General features: G+C 46.7%; 4 protein-coding genes, 2 long non-coding RNA genes and 1 pseudogene across 6 annotated transcripts; 3 read left to right on the plus strand and 4 right to left on the minus strand.

The window, feature by feature from the left end:
* Nucleotides 1–42: 42 nt before the first annotated feature.
* Nucleotides 43–3,421, minus strand: LOC136195504 (uncharacterized). The gene is made up of 2 exons (XM_065984828.1): nucleotides 81–3,421; nucleotides 43–49 (listed from the first exon to the last, which is right to left on the minus strand). The coding sequence occupies exons 1-2, from the start codon at nucleotides 3,419–3,421 to the stop codon at nucleotides 43–45; spliced, it is 3,348 nt and encodes a 1,115-aa protein (XP_065840900.1).
* Nucleotides 3,422–3,956: 535 nt separating this feature from the next.
* On the minus strand, nucleotides 3,957–4,642 carry LOC136195297 (uncharacterized). Its single transcript, XR_010671867.1, has 4 exons — nucleotides 4,532–4,642; nucleotides 4,246–4,477; nucleotides 4,114–4,197; nucleotides 3,957–4,055 (listed from the first exon to the last, which is right to left on the minus strand). It is a non-coding gene; the product is annotated as an uncharacterized lncRNA (long non-coding RNA).
* A 4,847-nt stretch (nucleotides 4,643–9,489) lies between these two features.
* LOC136195158 (uncharacterized) lies at nucleotides 9,490–9,892 on the plus strand. Its single transcript, XR_010671815.1, has 3 exons — nucleotides 9,490–9,597; nucleotides 9,652–9,757; nucleotides 9,808–9,892. It is a non-coding gene; the product is annotated as an uncharacterized lncRNA (long non-coding RNA).
* A 1,272-nt stretch (nucleotides 9,893–11,164) lies between these two features.
* On the minus strand, nucleotides 11,165–12,556 carry LOC136195236 (protein DVR-1-like). The gene is made up of 2 exons (XM_065984529.1): nucleotides 12,218–12,556; nucleotides 11,165–12,156 (listed from the first exon to the last, which is right to left on the minus strand). Exons 1-2 carry the CDS (start codon nucleotides 12,519–12,521, stop codon nucleotides 11,321–11,323), a joined length of 1,140 nt encoding a protein of 379 aa, XP_065840601.1. The 5' UTR covers nucleotides 12,522–12,556; the 3' UTR covers nucleotides 11,165–11,320.
* A 2,345-nt stretch (nucleotides 12,557–14,901) lies between these two features.
* Nucleotides 14,902–17,154, minus strand: LOC136195505 (uncharacterized; annotated as a pseudogene).
* Nucleotides 17,155–17,639: 485 nt separating this feature from the next.
* LOC136195506 (lysine-specific demethylase 4B-like) lies at nucleotides 17,640–19,754 on the plus strand. The gene is made up of 10 exons (XM_065984830.1): nucleotides 17,640–17,760; nucleotides 17,821–17,975; nucleotides 18,246–18,498; nucleotides 18,574–18,650; nucleotides 18,718–18,779; nucleotides 18,831–19,116; nucleotides 19,172–19,239; nucleotides 19,294–19,396; nucleotides 19,558–19,569; nucleotides 19,626–19,754. The coding sequence occupies exons 2-10, from the start codon at nucleotides 17,877–17,879 to the stop codon at nucleotides 19,752–19,754; spliced, it is 1,089 nt and encodes a 362-aa protein (XP_065840902.1). The 5' UTR covers nucleotides 17,640–17,760; nucleotides 17,821–17,876.
* Nucleotides 19,755–19,904: 150 nt separating this feature from the next.
* Nucleotides 19,905–22,907, plus strand: LOC136195507 (histone-lysine N-methyltransferase EHMT2-like). The gene is made up of 21 exons (XM_065984831.1): nucleotides 19,905–20,031; nucleotides 20,089–20,176; nucleotides 20,237–20,334; nucleotides 20,390–20,544; nucleotides 20,604–20,678; nucleotides 20,765–20,866; nucleotides 20,921–21,031; nucleotides 21,092–21,204; nucleotides 21,259–21,297; nucleotides 21,365–21,428; nucleotides 21,486–21,556; nucleotides 21,604–21,652; nucleotides 21,710–21,805; nucleotides 21,852–21,935; nucleotides 21,992–22,107; nucleotides 22,171–22,205; nucleotides 22,267–22,318; nucleotides 22,371–22,449; nucleotides 22,506–22,622; nucleotides 22,680–22,744; nucleotides 22,802–22,907. Exons 1-21 carry the CDS (start codon nucleotides 19,953–19,955, stop codon nucleotides 22,905–22,907), a joined length of 1,794 nt encoding a protein of 597 aa, XP_065840903.1. The 5' UTR covers nucleotides 19,905–19,952.
* Nucleotides 22,908–23,314: the final 407 nt, after the last annotated feature.

Here is a 23,314-nt window from a genome sequence, read left to right on the forward strand (position 1 = left end):
CCATGAGTGTGTCGTTGTTGCGAATATCTCGAAGGGATCTGTCTAATGCCTCAAGAGCTTTTTTGTTCGCCATGGTGCACTCGTCCCAAACAACGACTTTGGCGAGAGAGAGAAGTCGCGCTCGCGCAGTGTTTTTCTGAACGGTGCAAGTGGGACGCTCGTAACGACTGATGTCCAGAGGTAGCTTAAAAACAGAATGGGCCGTCTTGCCGCCGGTGAGGAGAGTTGCTGCGATTCCCGAAGAAGCGACTGCGAGAGCAATGTCGCCTTGCGATCGTATTTTGTCAAGGAAAAGATTGAGCAAGTAGGTTTTTCCCGTTCCTCCTGGCGCATCGAGGAAAATGATAGAATCGTCGGGACCTCGTGCGACGTAAGCAAGTAATTCCTCGTAAATGTGTCTTTGTTCTTCGGTGAGGGAGCGTTCATTCGTTGTGAGTCGTTCCTGCAATTCAGCGTTGTTATAAGAGTATTCAGCAGCAATTTCCCTAGGAAGGCTGTCGTCCTCTTGTTCAGAAGAACGATCAGGACTGGGCAAATGGTAATCGCTGAGAGGTTTTCCTCCAGGAAACGAAAGGAGCTTGTTCTCGATGCAAAGTAGAGCTCGGTTGAAAATTGCGTCAGTGTACGGTAGCGTGTCGTCGTTTGCGCGTCTGCGAAGTGTTCGGAGGAAATCTTGGGCCATCGCTTCTTTGTGTTGTTCCCATAGACGAAGAGGATCGGAAATTTCACACATGTGAAGCATGATGGCAAACATGTCGCGAATTTTGTAAGGACGATCGGTGACGGTTGCTTCTGTGAGTGCGAGGTGCCAATGCTGATCGTCGGCCAAAAGTCCGCGTTCCCGGCACGCTTCGGCGTACGTATCATAAACGGTGCCATCTACTGTTCGTAAGTCTGCAAAAGACGTCGGTCCTCGAACGTGAAGCAAAAGAAGTCGCAAAAGATAGCATTCGGTGTTTCTGGGATGAACGGTGTAAATGCGTCCTAAGGTTGTTGACTTTCTAATGCCGTCAGTTTCGGGCACGATGTGACCCTGCTTTCTTCTCTGCCACTTTTTGTTGACCCATCTGTAGTATCGCGGAACGTCGATGTATAGCAAAGTTTTGGCGAAATCGTCATTAGAGCAGAGCTCGAAGAAACCCGTCAATGTCGTAGCAGGAGGTTCTGCTGCACGGTCCGGGGCGTTCTCAACGTTGAACAGCGTTCTCTGTCCGTTTTCCAGATGGACTTGAAGTTGTTCGACTGCTGGAAAGTGGTCGTGAATGGGAAATTGCAACATGCGCCAAACGCCTTCGTTTGTACTAATGTATCTCGCTATTTGGTACCGCGTGATTTCGTCGTTCCTGTGCTGATTTGCTAAGCTAACAACAGCTTTGTCTTTGCCCTTGTTCAAGTAGGCCATGAGGTACTTCAGCGCGCAAATGGACCTGCAGTATTCGACGTTCACGTGGCAGTCGAAAGTGCGAGATAGAAATGGACTGTACGGAACGACCCACCTGTTGTCAACGTGAAATCGGCCTATGGTCGTTTCTATTCCGCCGTCTTCTGGAGATCGACGTCGGTATAGGGGATAACCGTTGAGAGATGTGATGGTCTCGCGCAAAAACTCTCTAGGATAGTGTTTGGTGCATTGGCCGTCTTTCATGCAAGGAGATCTGCGATTGAGTTGGCCGCAAGGTCCGTGGATCATGTGCTTGGTTATTGTTGCGAAAAGTTCTGGGTCTTCGTTGGGGTCGGGAAGTTCGGCGCTTATGATGCTGTCTATTTGATCGGGACGAATTTTTTCTACCATCCACGAGAGACAGTGTACGTGAGGTAGGCCGCGCTTCTGCCACTCGATCGTGTACACGTGGCAGCGTTTGATGCCGTAAATGTTTTGCGTGTCCACGAGGTACATGAACCTTTCAACTTTCAAGCGGAAAACTCTTGCTATGAGATCGTGTCGATCATTTGGTGTTTGTCCCGGAAGAAGTTCTCTCGTAATTTCCGGCCAATTGGCATTGCAGGTCATAGTGATGAATAAATCAGGAGCTCCGTGATGCTTGACGTACGTCATAGCGTCTTGACACTTTTCGTGCATGTATCGGGGTCCTCCGGTAAACGACGACGGTAGAACGACCAATTGGCCAACGTCGCGCACGTCGCCGTCAGTTTCGACTGCATCTCTTAGTGCCGTGTAGGAGGCCGCACGAAGTTGTTCTTGCTTTGTACGAAGGAGGTTCAGTCTGTCAGTTTCGATTTTGGCAAAAACGTCGACAATAAATTGGTGAGACAATTCGCCTGCACGCAGAAGAATGTTAAAGTCGCCGTCGCGCTGCATGATTCGAAATGCGTAAAATTGCAGCATAGACATTTTTTTCTCGGTAATTTGATTCGTTTTCGGATCCTTCTGTCTGCACAATATTGTGTAACCATCTTCTCCTCTTGGAAAAAGAAGCGGATACTGTAACGAATCGTAAGATCTGTGAATTTCGGTAATGCGTTTAATTCGACTATCTCTATTGGAGAGGACGATGTCACGATATCCTTCTTGACCTTCGGGTAAGAGGGCGGCGACGTCGTTGCCAGATGGCGCATTGAACGTTCTTTGGTGTTGGCCTCGGGGAACTCTGTCTGCACGTATAACGACACGATAGTCGGGCATGTCTGGTGTTCGCTGTTCGAGGGCGGTTTTGAAAATGCGCACGTGCTCGTTGTGCTCGTGAAGCATGTCTTGTAGGCAAAGGGTGGTGTGTCTATTTAACTGCGATTCTCGGTCTATTTGCCAAGATAATCTGGCGTCGGCCTGTTGTCCGCGATCGTCTATGAAGTATACTTGAACGAATTCGGGTCGCTGTTCAGCTGCAGGAGTCAGAGGTCCGATATTGTGATAAATTTGCCCTTGAACTTTAAAGGTGGGCATATATCCGGGCTCGACTAAAGTGTGCGCTTGAAATGACGTCATAACAAAGCAGGAATTGTATGTGCGTATTTTTTTTCTGAATTCTTTGGCTTGAGATGTGTTAGTTGTCAGAAGAGCTTGTAACGGTTCGGGAGGAGGACCGAGCAAGGGAACGTCGACTTTGCCGTTTGCACAACAGATTCTCGGAGGTTCGGTTGGCCACTTCTTTGCATTGCAGTGAAGGCAGGTAGCCGACATTGAACCTGTGCGTGCTCCATCGTAAACATTTTGTGGGTTATAATGAAATGCGGGATAGTTTGGGAGAGGTACGGGTACGTCGTGTACTTCTGCACGGCCGTTAGGTATTTGTGCGGGTCGGTAAACGTCTTGAGCGGTGTCGCCCGCCGATTGAACAGGCAAAGACTGGACGATATTAACCTGATCTGTCGGAAATTCCTGCGTGTTTGCATCATTGGCTGTAGGGGCACGTTCGAGATTGCCTGGTGACAGTGAGGGCGGAAGGTCTCTATTTTGCACCATTGTTACCGTATGACATGGAGTCTGCGTTGCTTGATGCGGCAAACGCTCTGTACTTCTGGCTGTGTTGCTAGTCTGTTCAGCGAAAATGGTAGCTTCAGATGAGTTACGCGAGAAAGGAGATTCCGTTGAGATGGGCAACGTAGTGGATGAAGGAAGACGTGGCAAAAGACTGGTGGCGCTTGAGAAGGACACCCTAAGAGGAGAATTACTGAGTGCACCAGAGGAAAGAAAAGATTGGGAAACGTGTGTACGATCGATTGAATGGGAAGGGATTAGGGGGCGGCGATCTCTGGCAGAGTCGGAAAGCAATTCAGCGGTGGCGGGCGTCGTAGAGGAATGATCAGAGGAGTGAACTGCATAGGAATGGTCTCTTGTGTCTCGTGATGAGGATCTCGCTGAACGCATTCTCTTCGCATGGCGAGAAACCTCGGCATTGTCGGTAACGTTCTTTCTCTTCCGGGGCATTGCGAATTGACGGTAAATCTAGGAGAAAGAGATTTTTCGCTTTGCCTGCGTTTATCTGTTGTTTCTGTTGTTTTGGTTTGTTTTGGGTTTTTTTTGGCTTTTTGGGATAATAAGAATTTTTGTAGTCCGGCCGCAGGGCACGGACTAAAACGTCGAGTGTCTGTGAAATCTAAAGAAAGGCCGAATTAAACTTCTGCTACGGAACACAGCAATGTCGAAATACTCACTGAGCGACAGTCGACCGAACGCGATCGACTCTTCGAGAGTGGAAAATGGAAACTTTCGAAAACAGAACGTTTCGAAAAACAAAACTACGCCAGAGAAATGGACGATCAGAGAGACGGGAATATATAATGTACCAATAGGCGCGACGGCTTCTCGAGACGACAATTCCGACGAAAATGGGAATTGGCGAAGAATCGGCGACGAAACCGCTCGCACGGATATCGTCGCGTCACCGTCGAAAAATTCCAAGATGGCGGCGATGGAGAAAAGGACGTCGACGTGACAAATTCGTCGAAGAGAGGACGACGGCGCGATGAGACCGTCGTCAGTAACGTTCAAACGCGGAGGAAAGAACGTTCGAGAGACCTTGGCGGGATAGAGAACGATCGGGGAACGCGTAAATGCCTGCGAGTAACGAACCGATTGGCTATTCTCGCTTGCAACGAAGCGAGAAGAGAGTTTTGAGAGCGAGTGAGACCGAAAAAGACGGAGGAGAAGCGGAGAAGAGCCACACGCAAAAGACAATGGCAGTGACCCGTATAAGCGATGGAATGCAACATGGCGTGGGTTGTTCGCGATGACGTCAGCGAAGAAACCGAGTGAGAAGGCGATTTCGGAACTTCGCGAACGGAAAAAAAGCTTTGCGGCATCGAAAAATCGCCTTCGGAAGTGCAAACGACTCGCGAAAGTTGGCGACTTCGAAGAAAAACGACGATTTCCCGAAAAGGGGCCTCGATTTACAATCGAAAGTGGAAGGGTGTTGAGGACGACGGGAAAAAGCGACCGTGTCGTCGAGAAAGTCGTCCGCGCGCGGTTCGAAATCGATCGATCGCGAGAATCTTCGATAACGGGGCTTCGCGAGCGTTTTCGGCGCGATTCGACGTTCGAAAACGCTTCGCGGCGTCGAATAATCGCTCTCGGTACTTCGAACGAAGCGAAACGACGCCGGAATCGCTCGAAAAACGACGATTTCCGAAAGGGGCCCCTACGAAATCGAAGCCCACCACGCGGTACTCGTCCTTTCGCCAAAGTCGCTCGCGACGGGACGTCGTCTTCCGAAGCGATCCGACGGAGGAGTTCGCGAACAAAGTCGGCACGTGACCTGAGACCAAGATGGCGCCTACGCTCATAGTGGTGGAGATATATATATATATATATATATCTGCCTAGCCTCCTAGCCTCGATACTCCAGACCCTCGCTAAGGGGGGTGTGGTTGGCGAGAGGGTCTGGAGTATCGAGGCTAAGAGCCGCCGCGCCCCCAAACCTCGCGCGCTAAGCCCAACGAATACACTCGCCAGAGATAAGAGAGAGTAGTCAGGTCACCTGACCCTTGCACGTGACCGTGGCATAGGGTCAGGCCAAACGGGAGGATGTGTTGCACCCCGCACTGTGGAGTGCGGCCCAATCACAGGCCGAGTTGTCTGTGACGTAGGGACCAATTAGCTGTTCTAACCGTTTACGCCCTCGAATGTTTTTATACGAGTAGCGATGAGTGATCAAGGTCGATCGCACGCTTATGCCACCCAATCGTACGCGATCGTAAGCGAAAATGTGACGATCGTACGCGAAAGAAAGCAATGTAGTACGCGAAAACGACGAACTCCTCAGCTGCGGAGCTCGTCGCTTCTGCGTACGATCACCTAGACCGCGCCTAGACTTTCCAATTCTCCCCTAGTTGTCTCGCTTTTGGGATCTCGAAGCTATGACGTAGAGCGTCTCTAATAACTTAATTCGTTTAGTGCGTACCGCATGCAACACTTGGACCATGCGCGTTTGGACCCTTCCTCCCGAGCGAAGGGTGTGGCCTCCAGACTAAAGAGAGAGAGGGATATGAAACTCCCGTCCTCACGTGACTTTTACTGACACCACGATTGTTACCGATGTCCCGTACGTGACGCTGCCATTGACTGTGAAACGAAGCGAGAATGACCGGAGAATGACCTCGTCTTTTCTCATCTGCGAGTTGTGTTCCTTTTCTACGTGAAATGGTACTCTTTTAGGGCCTCCTGGACGGAAATGATTTGAAACGCCATTAGGATGAACGTTACACTAAAGACATTTCAGTCTGATTAAACATCACTGAACGTCTTATCGCATTCTTTCACCTTTATTTATGCCTTGGGCTACTCGTCAAGTCATTGCGAAGCGAAGGAATAGAACTGAAGCTCTTATCTACTCTTTGCAGAAAACGCGCCATTTGAGGCTAACAATGTGTTGGTCTGGTAGATTTCTTCGTGGAGTCCAATCCTTAGGATCTCTGTTAGAGGCTAGAAAGGCCCAATGCTCCCTCCATGCGTTGAAGCAATCGCTTTGTGTTGCAAAAGAGGGTGTGGTTAACAAGGGCAAAAACGTCACAAAATTGCGTCTACGATCGCCGTGGACGAGCACACATGACTACTTCCAAGCTGTTTGCCGATCACCTGAGCTTACTTTAAAACTGTTTGCGAATACATTTGGGACTTCAGAACGCAGATATGTGTTGCAAACAAGACGCGTGTCATAATAATCATCGTACAGAAGGCGTCTCTGATCATCTCTGTCAAGTAGGCGCCTAAACAAACTTACCTCATCCAGAAGAAATAGAAAAGTTGAAAAAGAAAGGAAAACCAGATAATTCTCGCTTCGTTTCGCAGTCAAAGGAAGCGCCGCGTACGGGACATCGGGTAACAATCGTGGGGTCAGCAAAAAATCACGTGATGACGGGAGTTTCATATCCCTCTCTCTCTTATATCTCTACTAGCTGCTGTACCCGTGCTTCGCACGGGTAGGGAATTTTCATTTTCCGGCAAATCTTTCACTACTGATTAAGTTATTAAACCTGGAGCCAAAGCTGTAGTTACTGGTGTATAAATGAAATAATTTTAAATTCGAACCCGTTAATCAAGGTTTCGATATCTAAAACACGGGATTTACCGACGTCCGTTTAAACGTTATAATTTATTCACCAGAGTTTTCCGAGGTTCCTTCACCATCACCGGAATCTGCCGGAGGTGATTTCACTGCCGCGCCCACTGCAACGCTCTACATTCTCGGGCGCCTGCTAGATCTGTAGAGGCTACTAAAGACGCGTAAGCCAAGTCCGTTTACTGTTATAATTTTTCACTACCGAATAAATTAGATTTTCCAGCGTCACTCTACCATTACCGGAATTTGCCGGTGATGACTCCACTGCGGCGCCCACTATCCTTTTCTGGTGTAAAGGGCGCTTTGGTTATTCAGTTCTGTTACAATTTATTCAAAGCGGAATAAATTTGACAGATATGATTTTCCGACGTCCTGTTTAATTAACATCCCCAAAATCTGTCGGCAATGGCTTCACTGCATGCGGCGCCCACTAACGCTGCACAGGCCATTGTGGTGCGACCGCTTGAGGCCTACTGAGGGCGCGTCGGCCAATCACCCCTCTTATAATATATTCACAAAATAATAAATTTGACGAATAAGATTTTCCTACGTTCCCTAATCAGTACCGGAATTTTCCGGGAATGATTCCACTACGGCGCCCGCTACCGCGTTTCTGGCCATTTTTTGGCGTTCGCTTGAGGCCACGAAGGCTAATCACTTCTGTTATAATTTATTCGCTGCGAAATAAATTTGACGGTTATGATTTTTCGACGTCCTTTCATCATCACCAAAATTCTTTGGCAATGGCTTCACTGCGGCGCCCACTAACGCTCCGCAGGCCATTGTCGGGCGTCCGCTTTAGGCTTACTGAGGGCGTGTCGGCTAAAACCTCTGTTCTAATTTATTTACAACCGAATAAATTTGACAAAAAGATTTTTCTACGCCCTTTAATCATGACCGGACTTTGCCGTGACTGATTCCACTAAGGCGCCCGCTACCGCTTTACAGGCCATTTTCTGGCGTTTGCTAATAAGATTTTCCCACGTTCCCTAATCAGTACCGGAATTTTCCGGAAATGATTCCACTACGGCGCCCGCTACCGCGTTTCTGGCCATTTTTTGGCGTTTGCTTGAGGCCACGAAGGCTAATAACTTCTGTTTGAATTTATTCGCTGCAGAATAAATTTGACGGTTATGATTTTTCGACGTCCTTTCATCCATCACCAAAATCCTTTGGCAATGGCTTCACTGCGGCGCCCACTAACGCTCCGCAGGCCATTGTCGGGCGTCCGCTTGAGGCTTACTGAGGGCGTGTCGGCTAAAACCTCTGTTCTAATTTATTTACAACCGAATAAATTTGACAAAAAGATTTTTCTACGCCCCTTAATCATGACCGGACTTTGCCGGGACTGACTCCACTAAGGCGCCCGCTACCGCTTTACAGGCTATTTTCTGGCGTTTGCTTGAGGCAACGAAGGGCGCGGCGGCTAATGACTTCTGTTCTAATTACTAACGCTCCGCAGGCTCTTTTCGGGCGTTCGCTAGATCTGTACAGGCTACGCGAAGGACGCCTAGGCCAATCACCTCATTTACACCACGGAACGAATTCTACGGAATTGATTTCCGGGGTCACTGTCTGCACCATCGCCGGAATATTCCAGCGGCGCCCACTGACGCTCTGCAGGGCCTTTCTCGGGCGTACGCTCGAAGCTACGTATACTAAGAGCGCGTAAGCGGAGCGACGGGCTAGTGCAGGCTGTTCGACGGCGCCCGTTCGCGGTGGGGCATCGCCGGCATCGCCGCGCGGTCCCGGCAGGTCACGCGAGGAACGCGACGGCGCCGTAAAATTATCGGGGGCGATCACGTGGCGTTCGGTCCCGTATCGGCAATGGCGTCGTTTGGGCTTTAAAGGTATAGACTAGCTGATTTACCCGTTCATCGAACGGGTTGTTTAGGCGTTTGTATTCAAACATGAGCGCATATGAAATAATGCTTATTCGGCCGTTTTTTTGCAATATTCTAACGGCATTTGACAGCGTGTTGTCAACCCGCGGTGCCGCGCGTGCTGATAGCCTATTAGACCTGCCTTTCTGCGACCGTTACGACTCTATTCCGCTATATATCTCTAACGCTATACTCTAATGCCTGAATCGGGTCTCTTTAATTAATTAAAGGAGACCCGATTCGTGCATTAGAGATAGTTTAGGGCCGCTGCAATTTGACCTACGTGGGGTATTTACGGCTTTTCTACCCGGGTTAGGCTTATTGGAATACAGCTGCAGTTTCTTGTCGAAGCTCATTTACAGCCGCAGAAGCTATTCAAGGTTAAATCTCAGGCTGTATATACTCTGGTCATTTCCTACGCTGTAAACCGACTTGGTTCATTTGGAGGCTCCCGATTAACATATCGCAACTATTTAGTCAACTATTTGGATATTCAGTAATCCGTCAGGTCCATGTACAGCATCCGATCCTGGGTAATTTGCAGCTGCGCTGAGTACGGTCTTAAGCTGTGGCCAATTTATTTACCATAAGGAGTCGCTATGGCTATTCTCCGTCGAAGCCGTGGACTGATTTTCCTTCGGACGAGTCCAAATACGCGAAAATCAGACGTATGAAAGTTCAGATGGATATGCAGTGCGGTACGTCAAAGTTGCTGCTGTACTGATCGTCGGCATTTTGCATTTCCTATATAGACGCGTGCCTTAAATGGAGAAAGATTCCGTTTTCGACAAAGAAGTTTGATTATAAGTTTACTGATGACTGGACGTGCCAGCTCAATTGGGATCCAGCCCGCAACAGGTACTCATACCCTAATCATAGACCTGGCCAACTAATGACTGAGGGAATAGGTGTTCGAAGCCGGAGCAAGTGGTTGTCATTGCAACGGGTCATCTGACCAAACCAACCCCGACCGAGAACCGTCGGTCAGGCCTGGTACGAATCTCGTTGCTGGGTAATGCTAATGAATTAATAAACGTTTGACTGCTCGTAAGACAACTCAGCAGCTCGTGGTCGCTCTTTCTGTGGAGAGACAGGAGTAGTAGTGGTAATAGTAGGATTGATATTGGTGTTGTCCTGATCCTCGTCTTTGCAGGCTGCTGCTTCTCAAAAAAGAGGCTCGTCTGCAGACGACAGTAGAAACGTATTCGTTACCAACGAAACACCGCTGCCTTCAGTGGTACGTATTTTGTGTGTTGGTCACTGTGGTAGTTTTTGCTGTGGAGTAGTTTGTCGCAATTTTAAACATCTTCCTTGTAAATAGGACGAACAGCAGCAAGACCCTGTGCCAAATGAAAAACGCATACGATTGAGCCACCCAACGGCTGCAAAGAAGGTCGAAAAAGACGGCTCGAGCTTCAGACGACCCAAGAAACGTAGTCGGAAAGCTTTGCGGCGAATTCCCGATGACGATGACGTTGACGACGACGACTTTGACGACGTTGACGACGACGACTTTGACGACTTTGACGACTACTACTACTACGGCGACGGTGGCGACGACGACACTTCTAGTGAGACTTCGGAACGTGAAAACATGGTAAAGTATAGCAACTGAGTTATCAGGGCAATTATTAATTAATTAATTAATTAATTAATTAACTAAAGATGCGTTTTTTGTGTCTAGGCGCACCAGTTGCAAAAAAAGGAAAAGAGGCTGAAAGAAGCCGAGAAGAGGCTGAAAGAAGCCGAGAAGACGTTGAAAGAAACTGAGACGAAGTTGAAAGAAGCTGAGACGAAGTTGACGAACGTGCGCAAGACAGCATGTTTGATTTTGGCGACCAAAGTTGATAAGGTATAAGGTATGAAAGCTGCCTTTATATCTTGACCCGAATTTTTTTATTTTTATAGGATTTTTATAAGTATATTCCTAATCCGTCAGACGACTTCGACGCAGCCCTGGAAAAATTGCATCAAAGCACGCGAAGTTGACTTGCGAAAAGAACGAGTTTTGGTGGCTTTCCTTTTACTCAGTTGAGAAAGGATAGCTGATTTTTTGTTTTGTTGGCTAGTTTAATTTAACCTACTGCCAGTTGCTACAGTAAGAGAGTCCTGAGAGGGCGAGATAATTACATTACTTAATTAACAGAATACAGTCGGGCCCGGCTACCATAGGCCAGTCAAAAGGATCCTTATGCGGGTCACGTGAAGGTCACCTGACTAGGCCTGGGGGTGATATCGTTTCCCGTACGTTCGCCTGCCGCTGTAACCGCTGTAACCGGCTGTATTCAGTTAAACACAAAAGAAAAAACCAACAGAAAGCAGAAAAGAGATATTGAAGGGGACGGGAAAAGACAGGGTAAGGGGGGATGCATGTATAGGATCAATAGGAACAAGAAACACCAACAGTCCGAAATATTCATTCTAGCGACAACCGCATTTTGTCGCCTTTATATCGGGAAAAGGCTTATATGCGACAGAGTCCGATTGAGTGTAGATGAGAAGGCTTATCGACGTGTATTCGATGGGAACGCAGCATTGCCCCGGTATGACTTTTCTCATATTCTTCGGAAGACTGCTCAAAATAATTCCGTGCGTCGAAGGGTTGTCGCTGGCGAGAAGGGGCGCTTCGCATTCGCCGACGCACACCGACGCATCGTAGCGTCGAGGGGCGATTATGAAGTTCCAATTCGCCTGTTTGATGTCCACCCAGAACGATCTGAGTTGACACGACGTCTGTCCGCGCGGATAAGAGCCGCCGCTCACGCGCAGAGCATCGCGCTTAACACGATCACTACTACTCGCGCCACGCTCAAGGAGCAAGCGGGGCGAGACGGCAGCGCCGAGAACGACGACTAGCAGAGGAACCTCGTTGGGATCGTTCTTCACCGTAGGTATTTGGAGCGTCGATTGTTTGCCGCGCCCCACGGTGACGAGCAAACCGAGATTCTTTTTCGGTTCGTTGAGCCACGATTTGACGACGTTTCTCAAGTCGAATTCGACGTACGAGTACACCTTGCGCGTCGATACGCTTCGGTGTCCGACTTTGGCGAGGCGAAAGCGTCCGCGCTCCTTCCTAATTAGCGAAACGGTCACTTCGACGCGATCGCGCGAGTCCGGAAGACGTTGATCGTTCGTCGGAACGAATTTGAGCAAAAGTCGAGCGCTGAAAACGGCATTTGCATTGACTCCCTCGCCTTCGATGCTCGTATTGAACAGAAACTTGACCGATCCGCGACGCCCGGGGACATGGAAGGGGCCTGAGAAACGACAGACATGTTAATTAGATAAAAGCGAGCTTCTCGAGCACTAGACAAGGACCATGGCCTAAATAGCAGATGTGCGGCAGATTACGCTTCAAGTTGCCTTTCCCGTCGCCGACGTCGAGCGGATTGGTAAGCGCGCGAAATAGACGAGTCATATAGCGAGGTGCTTTCTCGTTCTCATCGTCGTCGTTCTTCGTTTTCGAATCGATGAGCGTGAGCAAATCTAATTCCCACGGGTCTTCGAGCTCGTTATCTTCGGTTGTAGTCGCTTCTGCCATCGTCCCTTGCTCCTCCTCCTTCTCCTCCTCCGCATAGACAGCGGCGAAAAGTAGGAAGAGAAGTGCGAATCGTATTGCCATTGCGCGTGAGAGGGTCCGATAGCCTCGGTCCCAGGCCCTTCTCCTCTGATCCCGGATACCCAGAAGGGCCTGGTACCATGTCTGCGTCATTGACTAGTTATCCACGTGACCATGAGTTGACAATGCACCTTGAATTTGCACTACCGACCTTTGTTAGCACCTTCGCGAACGCATCATTTTTAGTTGCGCAAGCCAAGGAATAGACTATGGACGACGTTGACGTACAAACTACCTTGCCTGAGGGCCACGGCTGCTCTGAAGGCGCATTTTGGATTTGACAGTTTCCGGACCGGACAACTAGAGGCAATCGTCGCCGTAATGGAGCAAAGACGTCGTTGTCAGAATTACCACAGGCGGCGGGAAATCTGTCTGCTATCTCCTTCCTCCTCTGCTTCAAGATGAGGGCCGCTGCCTTGTCATTAGTCCTCTTAGCTCACTCATGCACGAACAGGTCAGGCGTAGGCATTTGAGTAATAGGGCGGTTTCTATATTCCATAAACATCGTCGTAGGTGCAGAAACTCCGGTCCCTCGGTCTCAGTGCCATGTTTTTTGTAAGCAAAGGGGAAATTTTTATGAAGACATTATTGAAAAGCTGCCGATTTAGTAATTCGCATTGGAACGTACGAGGGTCTATTTTGGTGTACGAGTGGTTTTTTTAGTTTTTGCCTCTCCAGAGGTAGCTGTAAGCGAGAAACTTCGAAAAAAAATGAAGGAGGACGGAATTTTAAATGGGATCAAAATTTTAGCTATTGACGAAGCACATTGTGTAGCTGAATGGTGAGGAGCAGAGCTCAACGCGCCATTTGCTTACGATAGCATTTCAAACAGATTATAAAAAAATTTATTTGCTGAGAAGAGAGCTATCATGCTCCACAATGGTTCTAACTGCCACAGCGACAAAAGACATGATGGATGTTATCAGCAGGAGAACGGGTCTTGTTCCCACATACTTACTTCAGCCTCTTAACCGCGCTAATTTATTCTTCCTTTTCATGAAAAAGAAAGGAACCGACGAGGTAACAAGTAATCGTGCAATAATTACATTTCATACATTTTTCTGTAGAAATCACTGAATCCTGTAATATCAGCACTGAGAACTGGAGCCAAACGAAAAACAATTATATTTGTTCGGACGAAAAGAGTTGCTACCAAACTTTGGATTATTCTTTCTCAAAGCGGAAAGGTCCTGCCTGGTTCACCACTCTCAAATGCTAGAAGACAAGCAGAAGACGATTTTAAAGGCGGTGTTGTTAGCGTCGTTGTCGCCACCATTGGTTTTGGAATGGTCAGATTATTCTCTTGAATTCTACATTCTGCCATAATTGCCTACTTAGGGCATTGACATAAAAGACGTTCGTCTTGTTATTTACTACGGAATTCCAGACAGTGTAACTCAACTGTTTCAGGTTACATTACAGGAGAATTGATAACCCTAAAAGCAAAAATGTGTACATTCAGATGTTTGGAAGAGCAGGGCGCGATGGGCAGCAGTCCACGGTTGTTCTGCTCTACAATTTAGTATCGCTAAAGAGGAAAACCATTGACAGAAAAGTGCACTCGCTGATAACCAGCAAAGAGTGCATTAGGAAGAAATTTTGTGCACACCTGGAATCTTCTTTCAATTCAACTGATCAAGGCGACAATCCCTGTTGAACGGATATTTTGTCTACGGCAAGGTGGTTCAATCATCAAAATCAATAAAACGTTTGAGTGACGAGAAACCAAAAAAGGTTCTTTTACATCCCATACCTTATTACTCCTCTACTAACCATGTAATTCAGCTTACATCAAATAAGCGAGTAAAACTGGCCTTGGAGAAGCACACTTAGTATGGATTCCCTTGGTTGGGAAGCTATTGCAAGCAATAAAGTTCTGGATCGTATTACTTTCAAATGGAGCACACTGCAGACGGTGGCTGACCTGAAGTCGGTGCAAGGTCTTCGTGAAGTTTTAATCTGTCAAAGGTGATGAAAATCAATCGCCAGGTGAACATAATCATTGTACTCTGGACAAATGCAGCCAGAAAACTGCTGTAACATTGCATTCCTCAAACTAGAATTAAACGATTTCCACTCATTACATAATATTGTCCGGAAACTCATCTTTACAAGTGATGGCTCGACGTGGCAAATCCTCGTTTTCATCTACGTCCTCTTCACTCAGGCACGATTCTTTTCTGGCTAGATACTTTCTTATCTAACCAGCTTCCATTTTCATAATGCCTTTTAGTCTCGGATCAGAACAATTTGAAAAATTAGCGGTGCGTCGAGGTATGCCATGACTAACTAGCGTTTTTACCATAACCTGAATATCTTTTTCTGCAGACTTTATAGTGTGCTTTGATGACTTCATCATGCAGAGTCAGTCTTAGCAGCTGCTTCAGATAAAAGAAATGCGATTTTTGACACAAGGTTGATTGATGTGTTTCTTTGTCAAATTGGAGCCACTATTTCGAACAGCATTCTATAATCCTAAAGCAGAACCATGTCAGACAAGGTAATATTCTATTTTCTAGTGACAAAGTACAGGTAGTAATGCTCCACAAGCTGATCAATCGGCTTTCCGTGCCCAGGTTTACCAGACGTGTTAACCGTTCTGTGGTTAGTGTGGATGTAGGCAATGTTTTCCGTCCAGTCTGCGTCTAGGTTGGCCAGTAGATTGACAGCCTCACAAGAATAATTATACTTCCCACCCCCAAGCAGGTGAAGGAGCCAGTATCGCCACATTCGAATTATTTCTGGCCCGTTCTCGAATTGTATGGCTTCCCTCAGGTTTGAATACAAGTATCCCATGTGGAGGAATGTTCGATGATACGTGTACCCTTTGTCCTCGTCTGCCACGTCTGGGTACGCTCGATTTAGGACTACAATGGTGCTTCTAACTAAGTCCTCAGCTGTTTTCTTTAGCCAGTCCATAGGATCATTCTCGCTGCTTGGAGGAGATACAGTGTCTGATAAACTCTGAATATTGAAGTAGCAGAGGGCAGCTGATGTGAGATGAGCATGAAATGCCTAAAATAAATTATGCAACATATTGTTTTACACAAATCAAGGTTTACGTGACGAAAGAATTCATCAGCTGCTTGAAAATGTTTTGCTGTCTTGTCGACCATTGTTCTGTTGACGCAGTTTTTCAAATGGCTAAGTGATCCTTCTTCCTCCTCTTTGCCCCAGAGGGTTTGCAGACACAAAGAAAGACATTCCCATGTGAAATGAAAATCACCTTCCATTAACTTATTTTTAACATGGGAATGCAGGATAATGATAGCAAAGTGTTACCTGGAGATTCATTTGCCCACTGTAGGCGATGAAAAGGTTCTGGCTCTAATTGTTTGATAAACTTTGCGCCGCGAATGTTTTTGCAAGTTAATTGGTCGCCAACAAATGCCTGAAAGTTCAGTTTAGTAAAATCCTATATGACGGCTAAAGTATACTATTGGTGTGCAATTGCTTTTCTTTAGGTCGCGTCCTGTTGTTTCCAAAATTTCAATATTACCAGTTGTCGTTCCCTCATTAATGTCAAGAATTTCCATTGGCGTCACCACAGCTGAAGAAGCAGATTTTCCAGAAGCTGGTGGAGGGCATTGAGAGTGCAAATGTCCAAGAGGCACAAGAAGCGCATTACAAAAGAAGTAGCGTCAGAAAGAAATATTTGGTTGTCTTCCTGAGATGGTAGAATATCTTCTTCTCGTAGTTTACTCCTGTCGCTAGCCTGATGTTGAAGAACATGTTTGTTTGGCAATGACAGTAGAAGATATTATGTGCCTCACTTTTTTGTGGTGCCTCACTTTTTTGTGGTGAACCCAGTCTGAGGGTTTTTCAGCAGCTGTAATGCTAAGCCTTGTTGTCATGTCCCACATCTGCATATTACAATCTATATTTAATTAAGAGAACAAAAAGATCTAAGATGGTCAAAAAAGAAAGTACATCTGTTTACCTATTCTTTGATGCCCCGTTCTCTTTGTTATATTCAGATTATCGTATGCCACAATAAGTTGACCTTCAGAATAATCGGTTGTTGATGCAGCTGCAACACTTTCAAGATAGCGCCAAGCCTGCGTGTAGGATGTAGAAATTCCTATTGCATTCAGGTTGCTCATCACCTGGACCGAGACGATGCAAATCAGACAAATGTGATACTGATTAGTTCCCCTGCTAAACAAAGTAAGTGAAATCAGAAGTGGAAAGGCAACTCGTTTTCTGCGAGTCTTTAAGGTGATGGCAGTTGCCGCAGTCTCCACTTCACGGTACTCTTCACTTTTCCTGCTTTTTTTAAGAGTATCGAATGGGAGGAAGCATGAGAGCCAAAAGTAGATCAAAATACAAGGACACTGTCGTTTTACGTCATCCTTGAAATCGTCAAAGGAAAAACGTCTGACGAAGTCGCTCTTCTCCCAGTCGGCTTCGTCTTCCGTCGTAACATTATTTAGTTCAGTTACCAGGCACGCTGCAACAGACATCCAGTCAATTTCTTCTATAGAAATAAGTACAAATTTTTTTCGCGCTAAAAATTATATAGCCAAACCGGGGTTCTTATGACTTCTCTCATCAGTTTTATCACGAGCAAATGAGTGCCCTTGCTCTCCGGTTTTACTGTCGTCCTTTCTTTCGGTGGTGTAACACCAACGATCATTGCGTCGAACGCGTTTTCTGCTTGGAAACGCTTCCCGAACAACTAGGCCTCCCGAACAACTAGGCCTATCTCCCGGTCGGTAATGTCGAGGCAGCTTCTGAGGCAGGGACGGCATCTAACGATCCTCCGTAACGATCACGGAGCCTAATCAAAAAATCTCAGAAAGGTGATTGGCCAAAAGGCAAAAACGCTCTAACCAAACAGCGCGTTCGGCTCGGTAGTCACGGTCAAGCAGGACACGCTTCGCCATCTTGTTAAGATAATGAAGCCGACCACCAGAGTTGTACGGGTGGAGCCCGTATAACGGCGGAGGGAGGCTCTCTCAAACGTGATCTTAGGGCCGGAAGTGTCTGTCTGTCTGTCTGTACTAGTTTTGGTGCCCGTGCTTCGCACGGGAAAATAGATACCACAGCATAGTGTGTGCACGGGCAAAGAGATACTGCTATATGTAGTGTGAGTGTTGGTGGCCTCATATTATCGCGGAAGGCGGCGGCGGCGCTTCACGATCACGTCGAGTGAATCATCGGAAACGTTCTAGCGTAGGCGACGACAATCACCAGTCACCAACCAAAATTTCGGGATTCTGCACAAAGGCCTCAAAATCAGGTGACAGAAAAAAACGTTGATATCATTCTACGATTATGATAAACTGGTGTTGATTAAAAGCGACGACTCCTTGTGAGCGGCAGCAACAGTTGCACGATCAAGAACTACCCTTTGATATGTCAATGTTCTGGGAAGAAGTCCAGTTCAATCAACGCTGCGCGCAGAATAATACCTACTGCTGCGTGTGTTCCTTATTTGAAGCGCCAAGACCCAAAGTAAATATCTCATAATTCGTTACCGAAGAGGAGTCCTTTAGAGAGCAGAGGTTATATACGTCCATAGAAAGAAGCTGTTCTGCAGAAAGAACGAATCCCTTTCTCTACCCCATCGGCCCTAATATCTTGTGTAGCTTTAGCCTATGATATAAACGCTAGTTTTCTTGAGTTGGATCATAAAATGCCTATAGAACAAATAACACGCCGTAAACCTTTTTCCCATTATCTGACCTGGGGAGAATGATATTAGATAACACTAATATTATCTAGATCGTCTACCCAACTGGCCCTATTCTGGAAAGTGCTGTTTCCAGTGAGCCTCCGTGTCCTCCGCCTCCTTGCCACATGTCGTCGTCTGTGTACGTATCGCCTTCGTCGTCATCGTCGCTCTCCTCCTCAGCTGGACTACAACGATCAAACGGAAATGCTACCGTCGTGCGGACGAGCACGTTGCCGGCAATTGGGAATTCAGACGAAAGAACGCTGATTGTGTGCTCCTGTTGCGGCATATGCGTACACAGGGGTAGGTGGGGGGGGGGGGGGGGGGGGGGGGGGATGGGGTCAACGTCACGAGAACGAAGACTTTTTTATTATTTAGAGTGCTACGGTCTACCAGACGAGGAAATGACCTCTTCGTGGCAGTGTAATCGTTGCAAGCAGAAGCACTGGGAAAAGGTAATACTACAGTCCGTGGTAATAATGTAGAAGATATTTCCCTAATGCAATAATCCGTTTCCCCAAGGTCTGTGTTCTCTGCAATTTGCGCGGTGGCGCTCTAAAGCCAACGGACGCGTCTCAGCCAAAGCAAGTACTCTCCCTCAGACCTCTTCCTAAATCAAAACAATTTTTTCTCAGCTGGGCTCACATTGCCTGCGCCGTCGCAATCCCCGAAGTCACCTTCGGCAATTACAAACTTCGCGAGCCAATCCAAGTGAAGGCAATTCAGAAAGATCGATGGACACTCCGATGTCGCTACTGCACGGCGTCCGGTCGTCCCAGTCGCGGCACGTGCGTCCAGGTCTCCGAGCCGCGATGCTTCGCGTCGTTTCACGTCACCTGCGCTTATCGGGCGGGATTGCTCTGTCGTCTAAGCGACACCGTCGTCCAGTTATTCTGCTCCAAACACTTGCAAGACGACTTGGTGAGAATCACGGCGCCGAGGAGCGCTAAAACATTCCCCAGCGCATTTTTCTTAGGATGAGAATGGCAGTCGTCCGACAATTCCCGTAGGGGCCATGGTAGCGGCCAAATATTCGGCGTCAGAGTGAGTAACTGCTTCACAGGTAAGCAATTCTTCCAAAACTGTCTTTCATTAAAGATTCGCTTGGGCAAACGTTGTCGGCATCGAATCCGCCATGTACTACGTCGTTTTATTCGACGACGGGTCTATCAGTCACAACGTTCGACCTGCAGACGTCAAGGTGGGAGGGCAGGGAAGAGAATCGCTCTTGCTATAGTACTGTAGCATATTTTCTACATTCAGTGCCGCTCGCAAAATTTGCCTGAAGAAAATTAAAGAGTTGCAATCTTTTGGTCAGACGGGGAAAGGTATTGGGGGAAATTTCTACGAGCTACTCGTCAGCCCAAGTACAAAGTACGCCTTCCTTTGCGTTGAAACAATAGGCTGCTACTCTCTATCTTTCTCTCTAGGTAAGATTTCTCAGCGGGCGAACAACCATGGTCGAAAGCGACGAGATTTTCGAAATGGGACGCGTGCCGAAGAAAGTCAAATTTGTCAAGGCTCTTTGGAATACGTCGCCGTCGCCTGGGCCAGCGTAACACTCTAAATATAAGCAATAATAATTTAGCGCAGAGTTTTTCTTTTTTTCAGCCGCTTATTAATTGAAGACCCTCTGGTACATTGTAGTTATAACGCCCCTGTTCTCTCATGCATTCTCCATATGAGATGTTGTTATCATTAGACCCTATTTTGAATACGATTTTTTGGTGTAGAGATCATTGAAGGATGGATTTGATATGTTTGCCTATGAAACTTCATTGCGCCTTTTTGAAGAATGTAATGAAAAAGTTGACGAAACTGCCGACTGTAACAAAAGTGAGTTGCCTATGATCGCATCTTCATTCAATGAAATAGTCGTATTTTGCACAATAGGCTTGCTAGATCAAATTCTTCAGTTCGCTAGGGATCATTGTCTGGAGGCACTGGTCAATGCAGTAAAGACAGTCCAGAAAAGAAAGTCGTGCGTTTTCTTATTGTATTCAAATGGCATTCGTGACTACTTTGCTCTAAACGCGTCTAGTCATTCTGAATCGAGTAAACCATCATGGATCAGTGTTCTTAGGGCTGTTGAAAACACTAGTAGCAATAGAAATCTTTCCAAGATCATTGGCTTTCTTGGTACGGCTCTCGATAATTCTCTAACAATATTGTGACATTGCTCTCTGTGCTCTAGACTTGGGAGTAAATTTGAATTGCACGTTTGGCTCATACAATCGGACATTGATACATGCGGCAGCCAAAAAGGGGAGCGTTGAACTGTTGGCTGCTTTCAAAGTGGCTAAAGGGAGCTTGAATATTTTGGATCGAACGAAGAAAAAGTCACCTGTTGTAAGTGTAGAATTAGATACCTAGATACACAGATACATAGATCCTCTTTTTTGGACTAGTTTTATGCAGTTGAGGCAAATCACCTTCCAGCTGTAAAATTTTTATATGAGCAGGGTGCAGATTTTTCTCTTGAGGTAAAGACGAAAAGCATTTCATGCTCATTACTTTTGTTCTATGAGAAGAGGGGGCCGTTGATTGGAGCACTTTTGATTTTTCATAGGATTACGAGGGAAAATCTTTATTGCATTGTGCTGCAGGGTCGGCTGACGTTAGCATGATTGACTTTTTGGTGAAAAACTGTTCCAAACTTATTGACAAAAAGGTCATGCATACCGTTGTTCCGTGAAAACCATCGTGGGATTGCTGCGTCCTATAGGACCGTGACGGTTGGACGGCTCTCGCTTGGGCAACGGATCGAGAGAAAGACACTACAGAAGCTGTCGATCTTCTTCTTTCAAATGGAGCTGATGCCACTATCAAAGACTTTGTAAATTAAATTAATTCTCCTAATGGATTGTGTGACGGAACGGTCTTTTTTTTATTGTAGCAAGGAAACACGTCTCTTCACTGGGCCGTTTCTGCGTGCGAAATGGATGCGGTTAAGTTGCTTCTAAAGCGTTGCAATGTCAATGGCCAGAACAAGAAAGGCGAAACTGCGCTGTAGAAAGGGGGAAACGAGCACGCGTGGGCCTGAGGTGACCGTTGGTTTTCTAGGCATATAGCAGCACAACTGGGACATGGACCATTGGTCAGGTTAGGTTACTTTGGGATTTAGGGGAAAAAATGACCACGCGACGTGTTGTTTTTCTTGGGTACGAAGACATCTGCTAAGTTTCAACGCAGATTGCACAATTGCGAACAATGCCAAAGAAACTCCTGTCGAGGTGAAATCATGTCGTTTTTTTTGTGAGCACTCGCAAGAAAGCGAGTTGGCGTTCTAGATTGCGAAGGCGATGCGTAGGACTCACGCTGTGAAGGAAATGGCCGACTATGTGAACAACTTTTTAAGAATGTCAGATAAGAATTGCTCATTGTGCGTTTACGCGACGTTTGCTCTAGGGATATTTCCAAGGGACAGGAGCCTTTTCCTATTCTCTGTGTTAACGAGGTGAGACGACGCAGTAGTAGTCAGACAGATAATAAACCCCTTGTTCTATTTGATAAGGTTGATGGCACGCTTCCTCCGTCAGATTTTGTGTACATTAAGTCGTGCGTCGAAGTGAAAGGACTGCACATTGATCGAAGCATGGAATCCATGGAGGTACAAGAAAGATGTTTTTCTAGCTACATTTTGCACCTTGCCCTAGGGATGCAATTGCGGACAGTTGTGCATCGAACGCGGATGCAATTGTGCTCGCAGCAGCAAAAGACGACGTCTCTGGTTTGACTCCGTATGTCTCATACGCGTCCTTTTGCATTTAACCTAGATAGACGAATCTTTGCGTAGGAGGGAAAGATCAACGCAGATATCAAAAAGTTTAAAAATCCTATCGTTTTTGAATGCAATCCGAAGTGCAGCTGCTCGTCGCAGTGTCCAAACCGAGTCGTGCAGAAAGGATTGAAGTAGGCACTCGTCCGCTATTTTGTTAACTAAAAAAGAAGAGAATTAATTGTGAATACTGGCAGGTACAGACTCGAGCTTTTCAGAACGCTTTCAAAAGGTTTCAAAGTTGTCTAGAGCTTCGCGGACTTCAAAAAGCGAATCGCGAGTTGTTCGTTTAGGGTGGGGCGTTAGAGCGAAGGAAAATATTCCAATGGGCTCAATGATATGCGAGTATGTTCCATAACAAGCAAAATGTTGTCACATACTACCACCTGTGTTTTAGATATGCCGGCCAATTGATTACAGACGAAGCAGCAAACCTTATGAAAGATGATACGTATCTGTTTGACCTCGATGTCGATGTGAGTGTGAGAGACTGCATTGTGGCTACTAACTATGGGTGCCATTGGTGTTGCAGGGTCAAATGGACGGCTGTATGTGCATCAATGCTTGTGAGTACGGCAATGTCAGTCGCTTTATTAATCACTCCTGTGAGCCAAATGTCTTTCCTGTGCGCGTCTTCACTGAGCACCATGTACGTCAAAAGTTGTATTATTATTTATTTAGTTGATACTGTAAATTTTACGTGAAGGATAGGAAATTCCCGAAAATGATTTTCTTTGCGGAACAAGACATATCAGTTGATGAAGAAATTTGGTAAAACGTGTGTCCCCCCCCCCCCCCCCCCCCCTCACTTGGATGACTCCTTTGCAGTTTTGACTACGGGGACCGATTTTGGAATATTAAACACAAAGAGTTTCCGTGTTCCTGCGGCACCGAATCGTGCAGATTTGGAGAAAAAAAACATGACTGCTGCTAGTGTTTTCTCTCTTTTTTCGCGCTTTTGGTTCTTCCTTGTCACGTTCTGGAAGGTCTTATGAGCCACGATCGCCGCAGTTGTACGGGGTAAAAAACGCAGTTTGCGAGGAGCCTTATCCAGAGGATGCTCCGTAACCGTCGAGGGTCTGGTACTTACCTCTCCTTTCACCATGGATCCATGTTGAATGCCGAGCAGACCTTTCCTTCAGCGTTTCTTTCTATACCTATAAATAGGATTGGAGAAGAAAAGGGAATTCGCAATCTAACAGTTGAAGACGTAATGCAAATCGTCAAATTGAATGCTGACCAAAGGAGTTATTCGCAAGTACAGAGTCAATATCGGACAAGCGTACTGAGCCCTTGCATGGTGCAGCGACCCCCAACCCCTGCGTTGCAACCTTGCTTATT

Source organism: Oscarella lobularis, chromosome 14 (genome assembly GCF_947507565.1).
Source record: "Oscarella lobularis chromosome 14, ooOscLobu1.1, whole genome shotgun sequence".
Lineage (NCBI taxonomy): Eukaryota > Metazoa > Porifera > Homoscleromorpha > Homosclerophorida > Oscarellidae > Oscarella > Oscarella lobularis.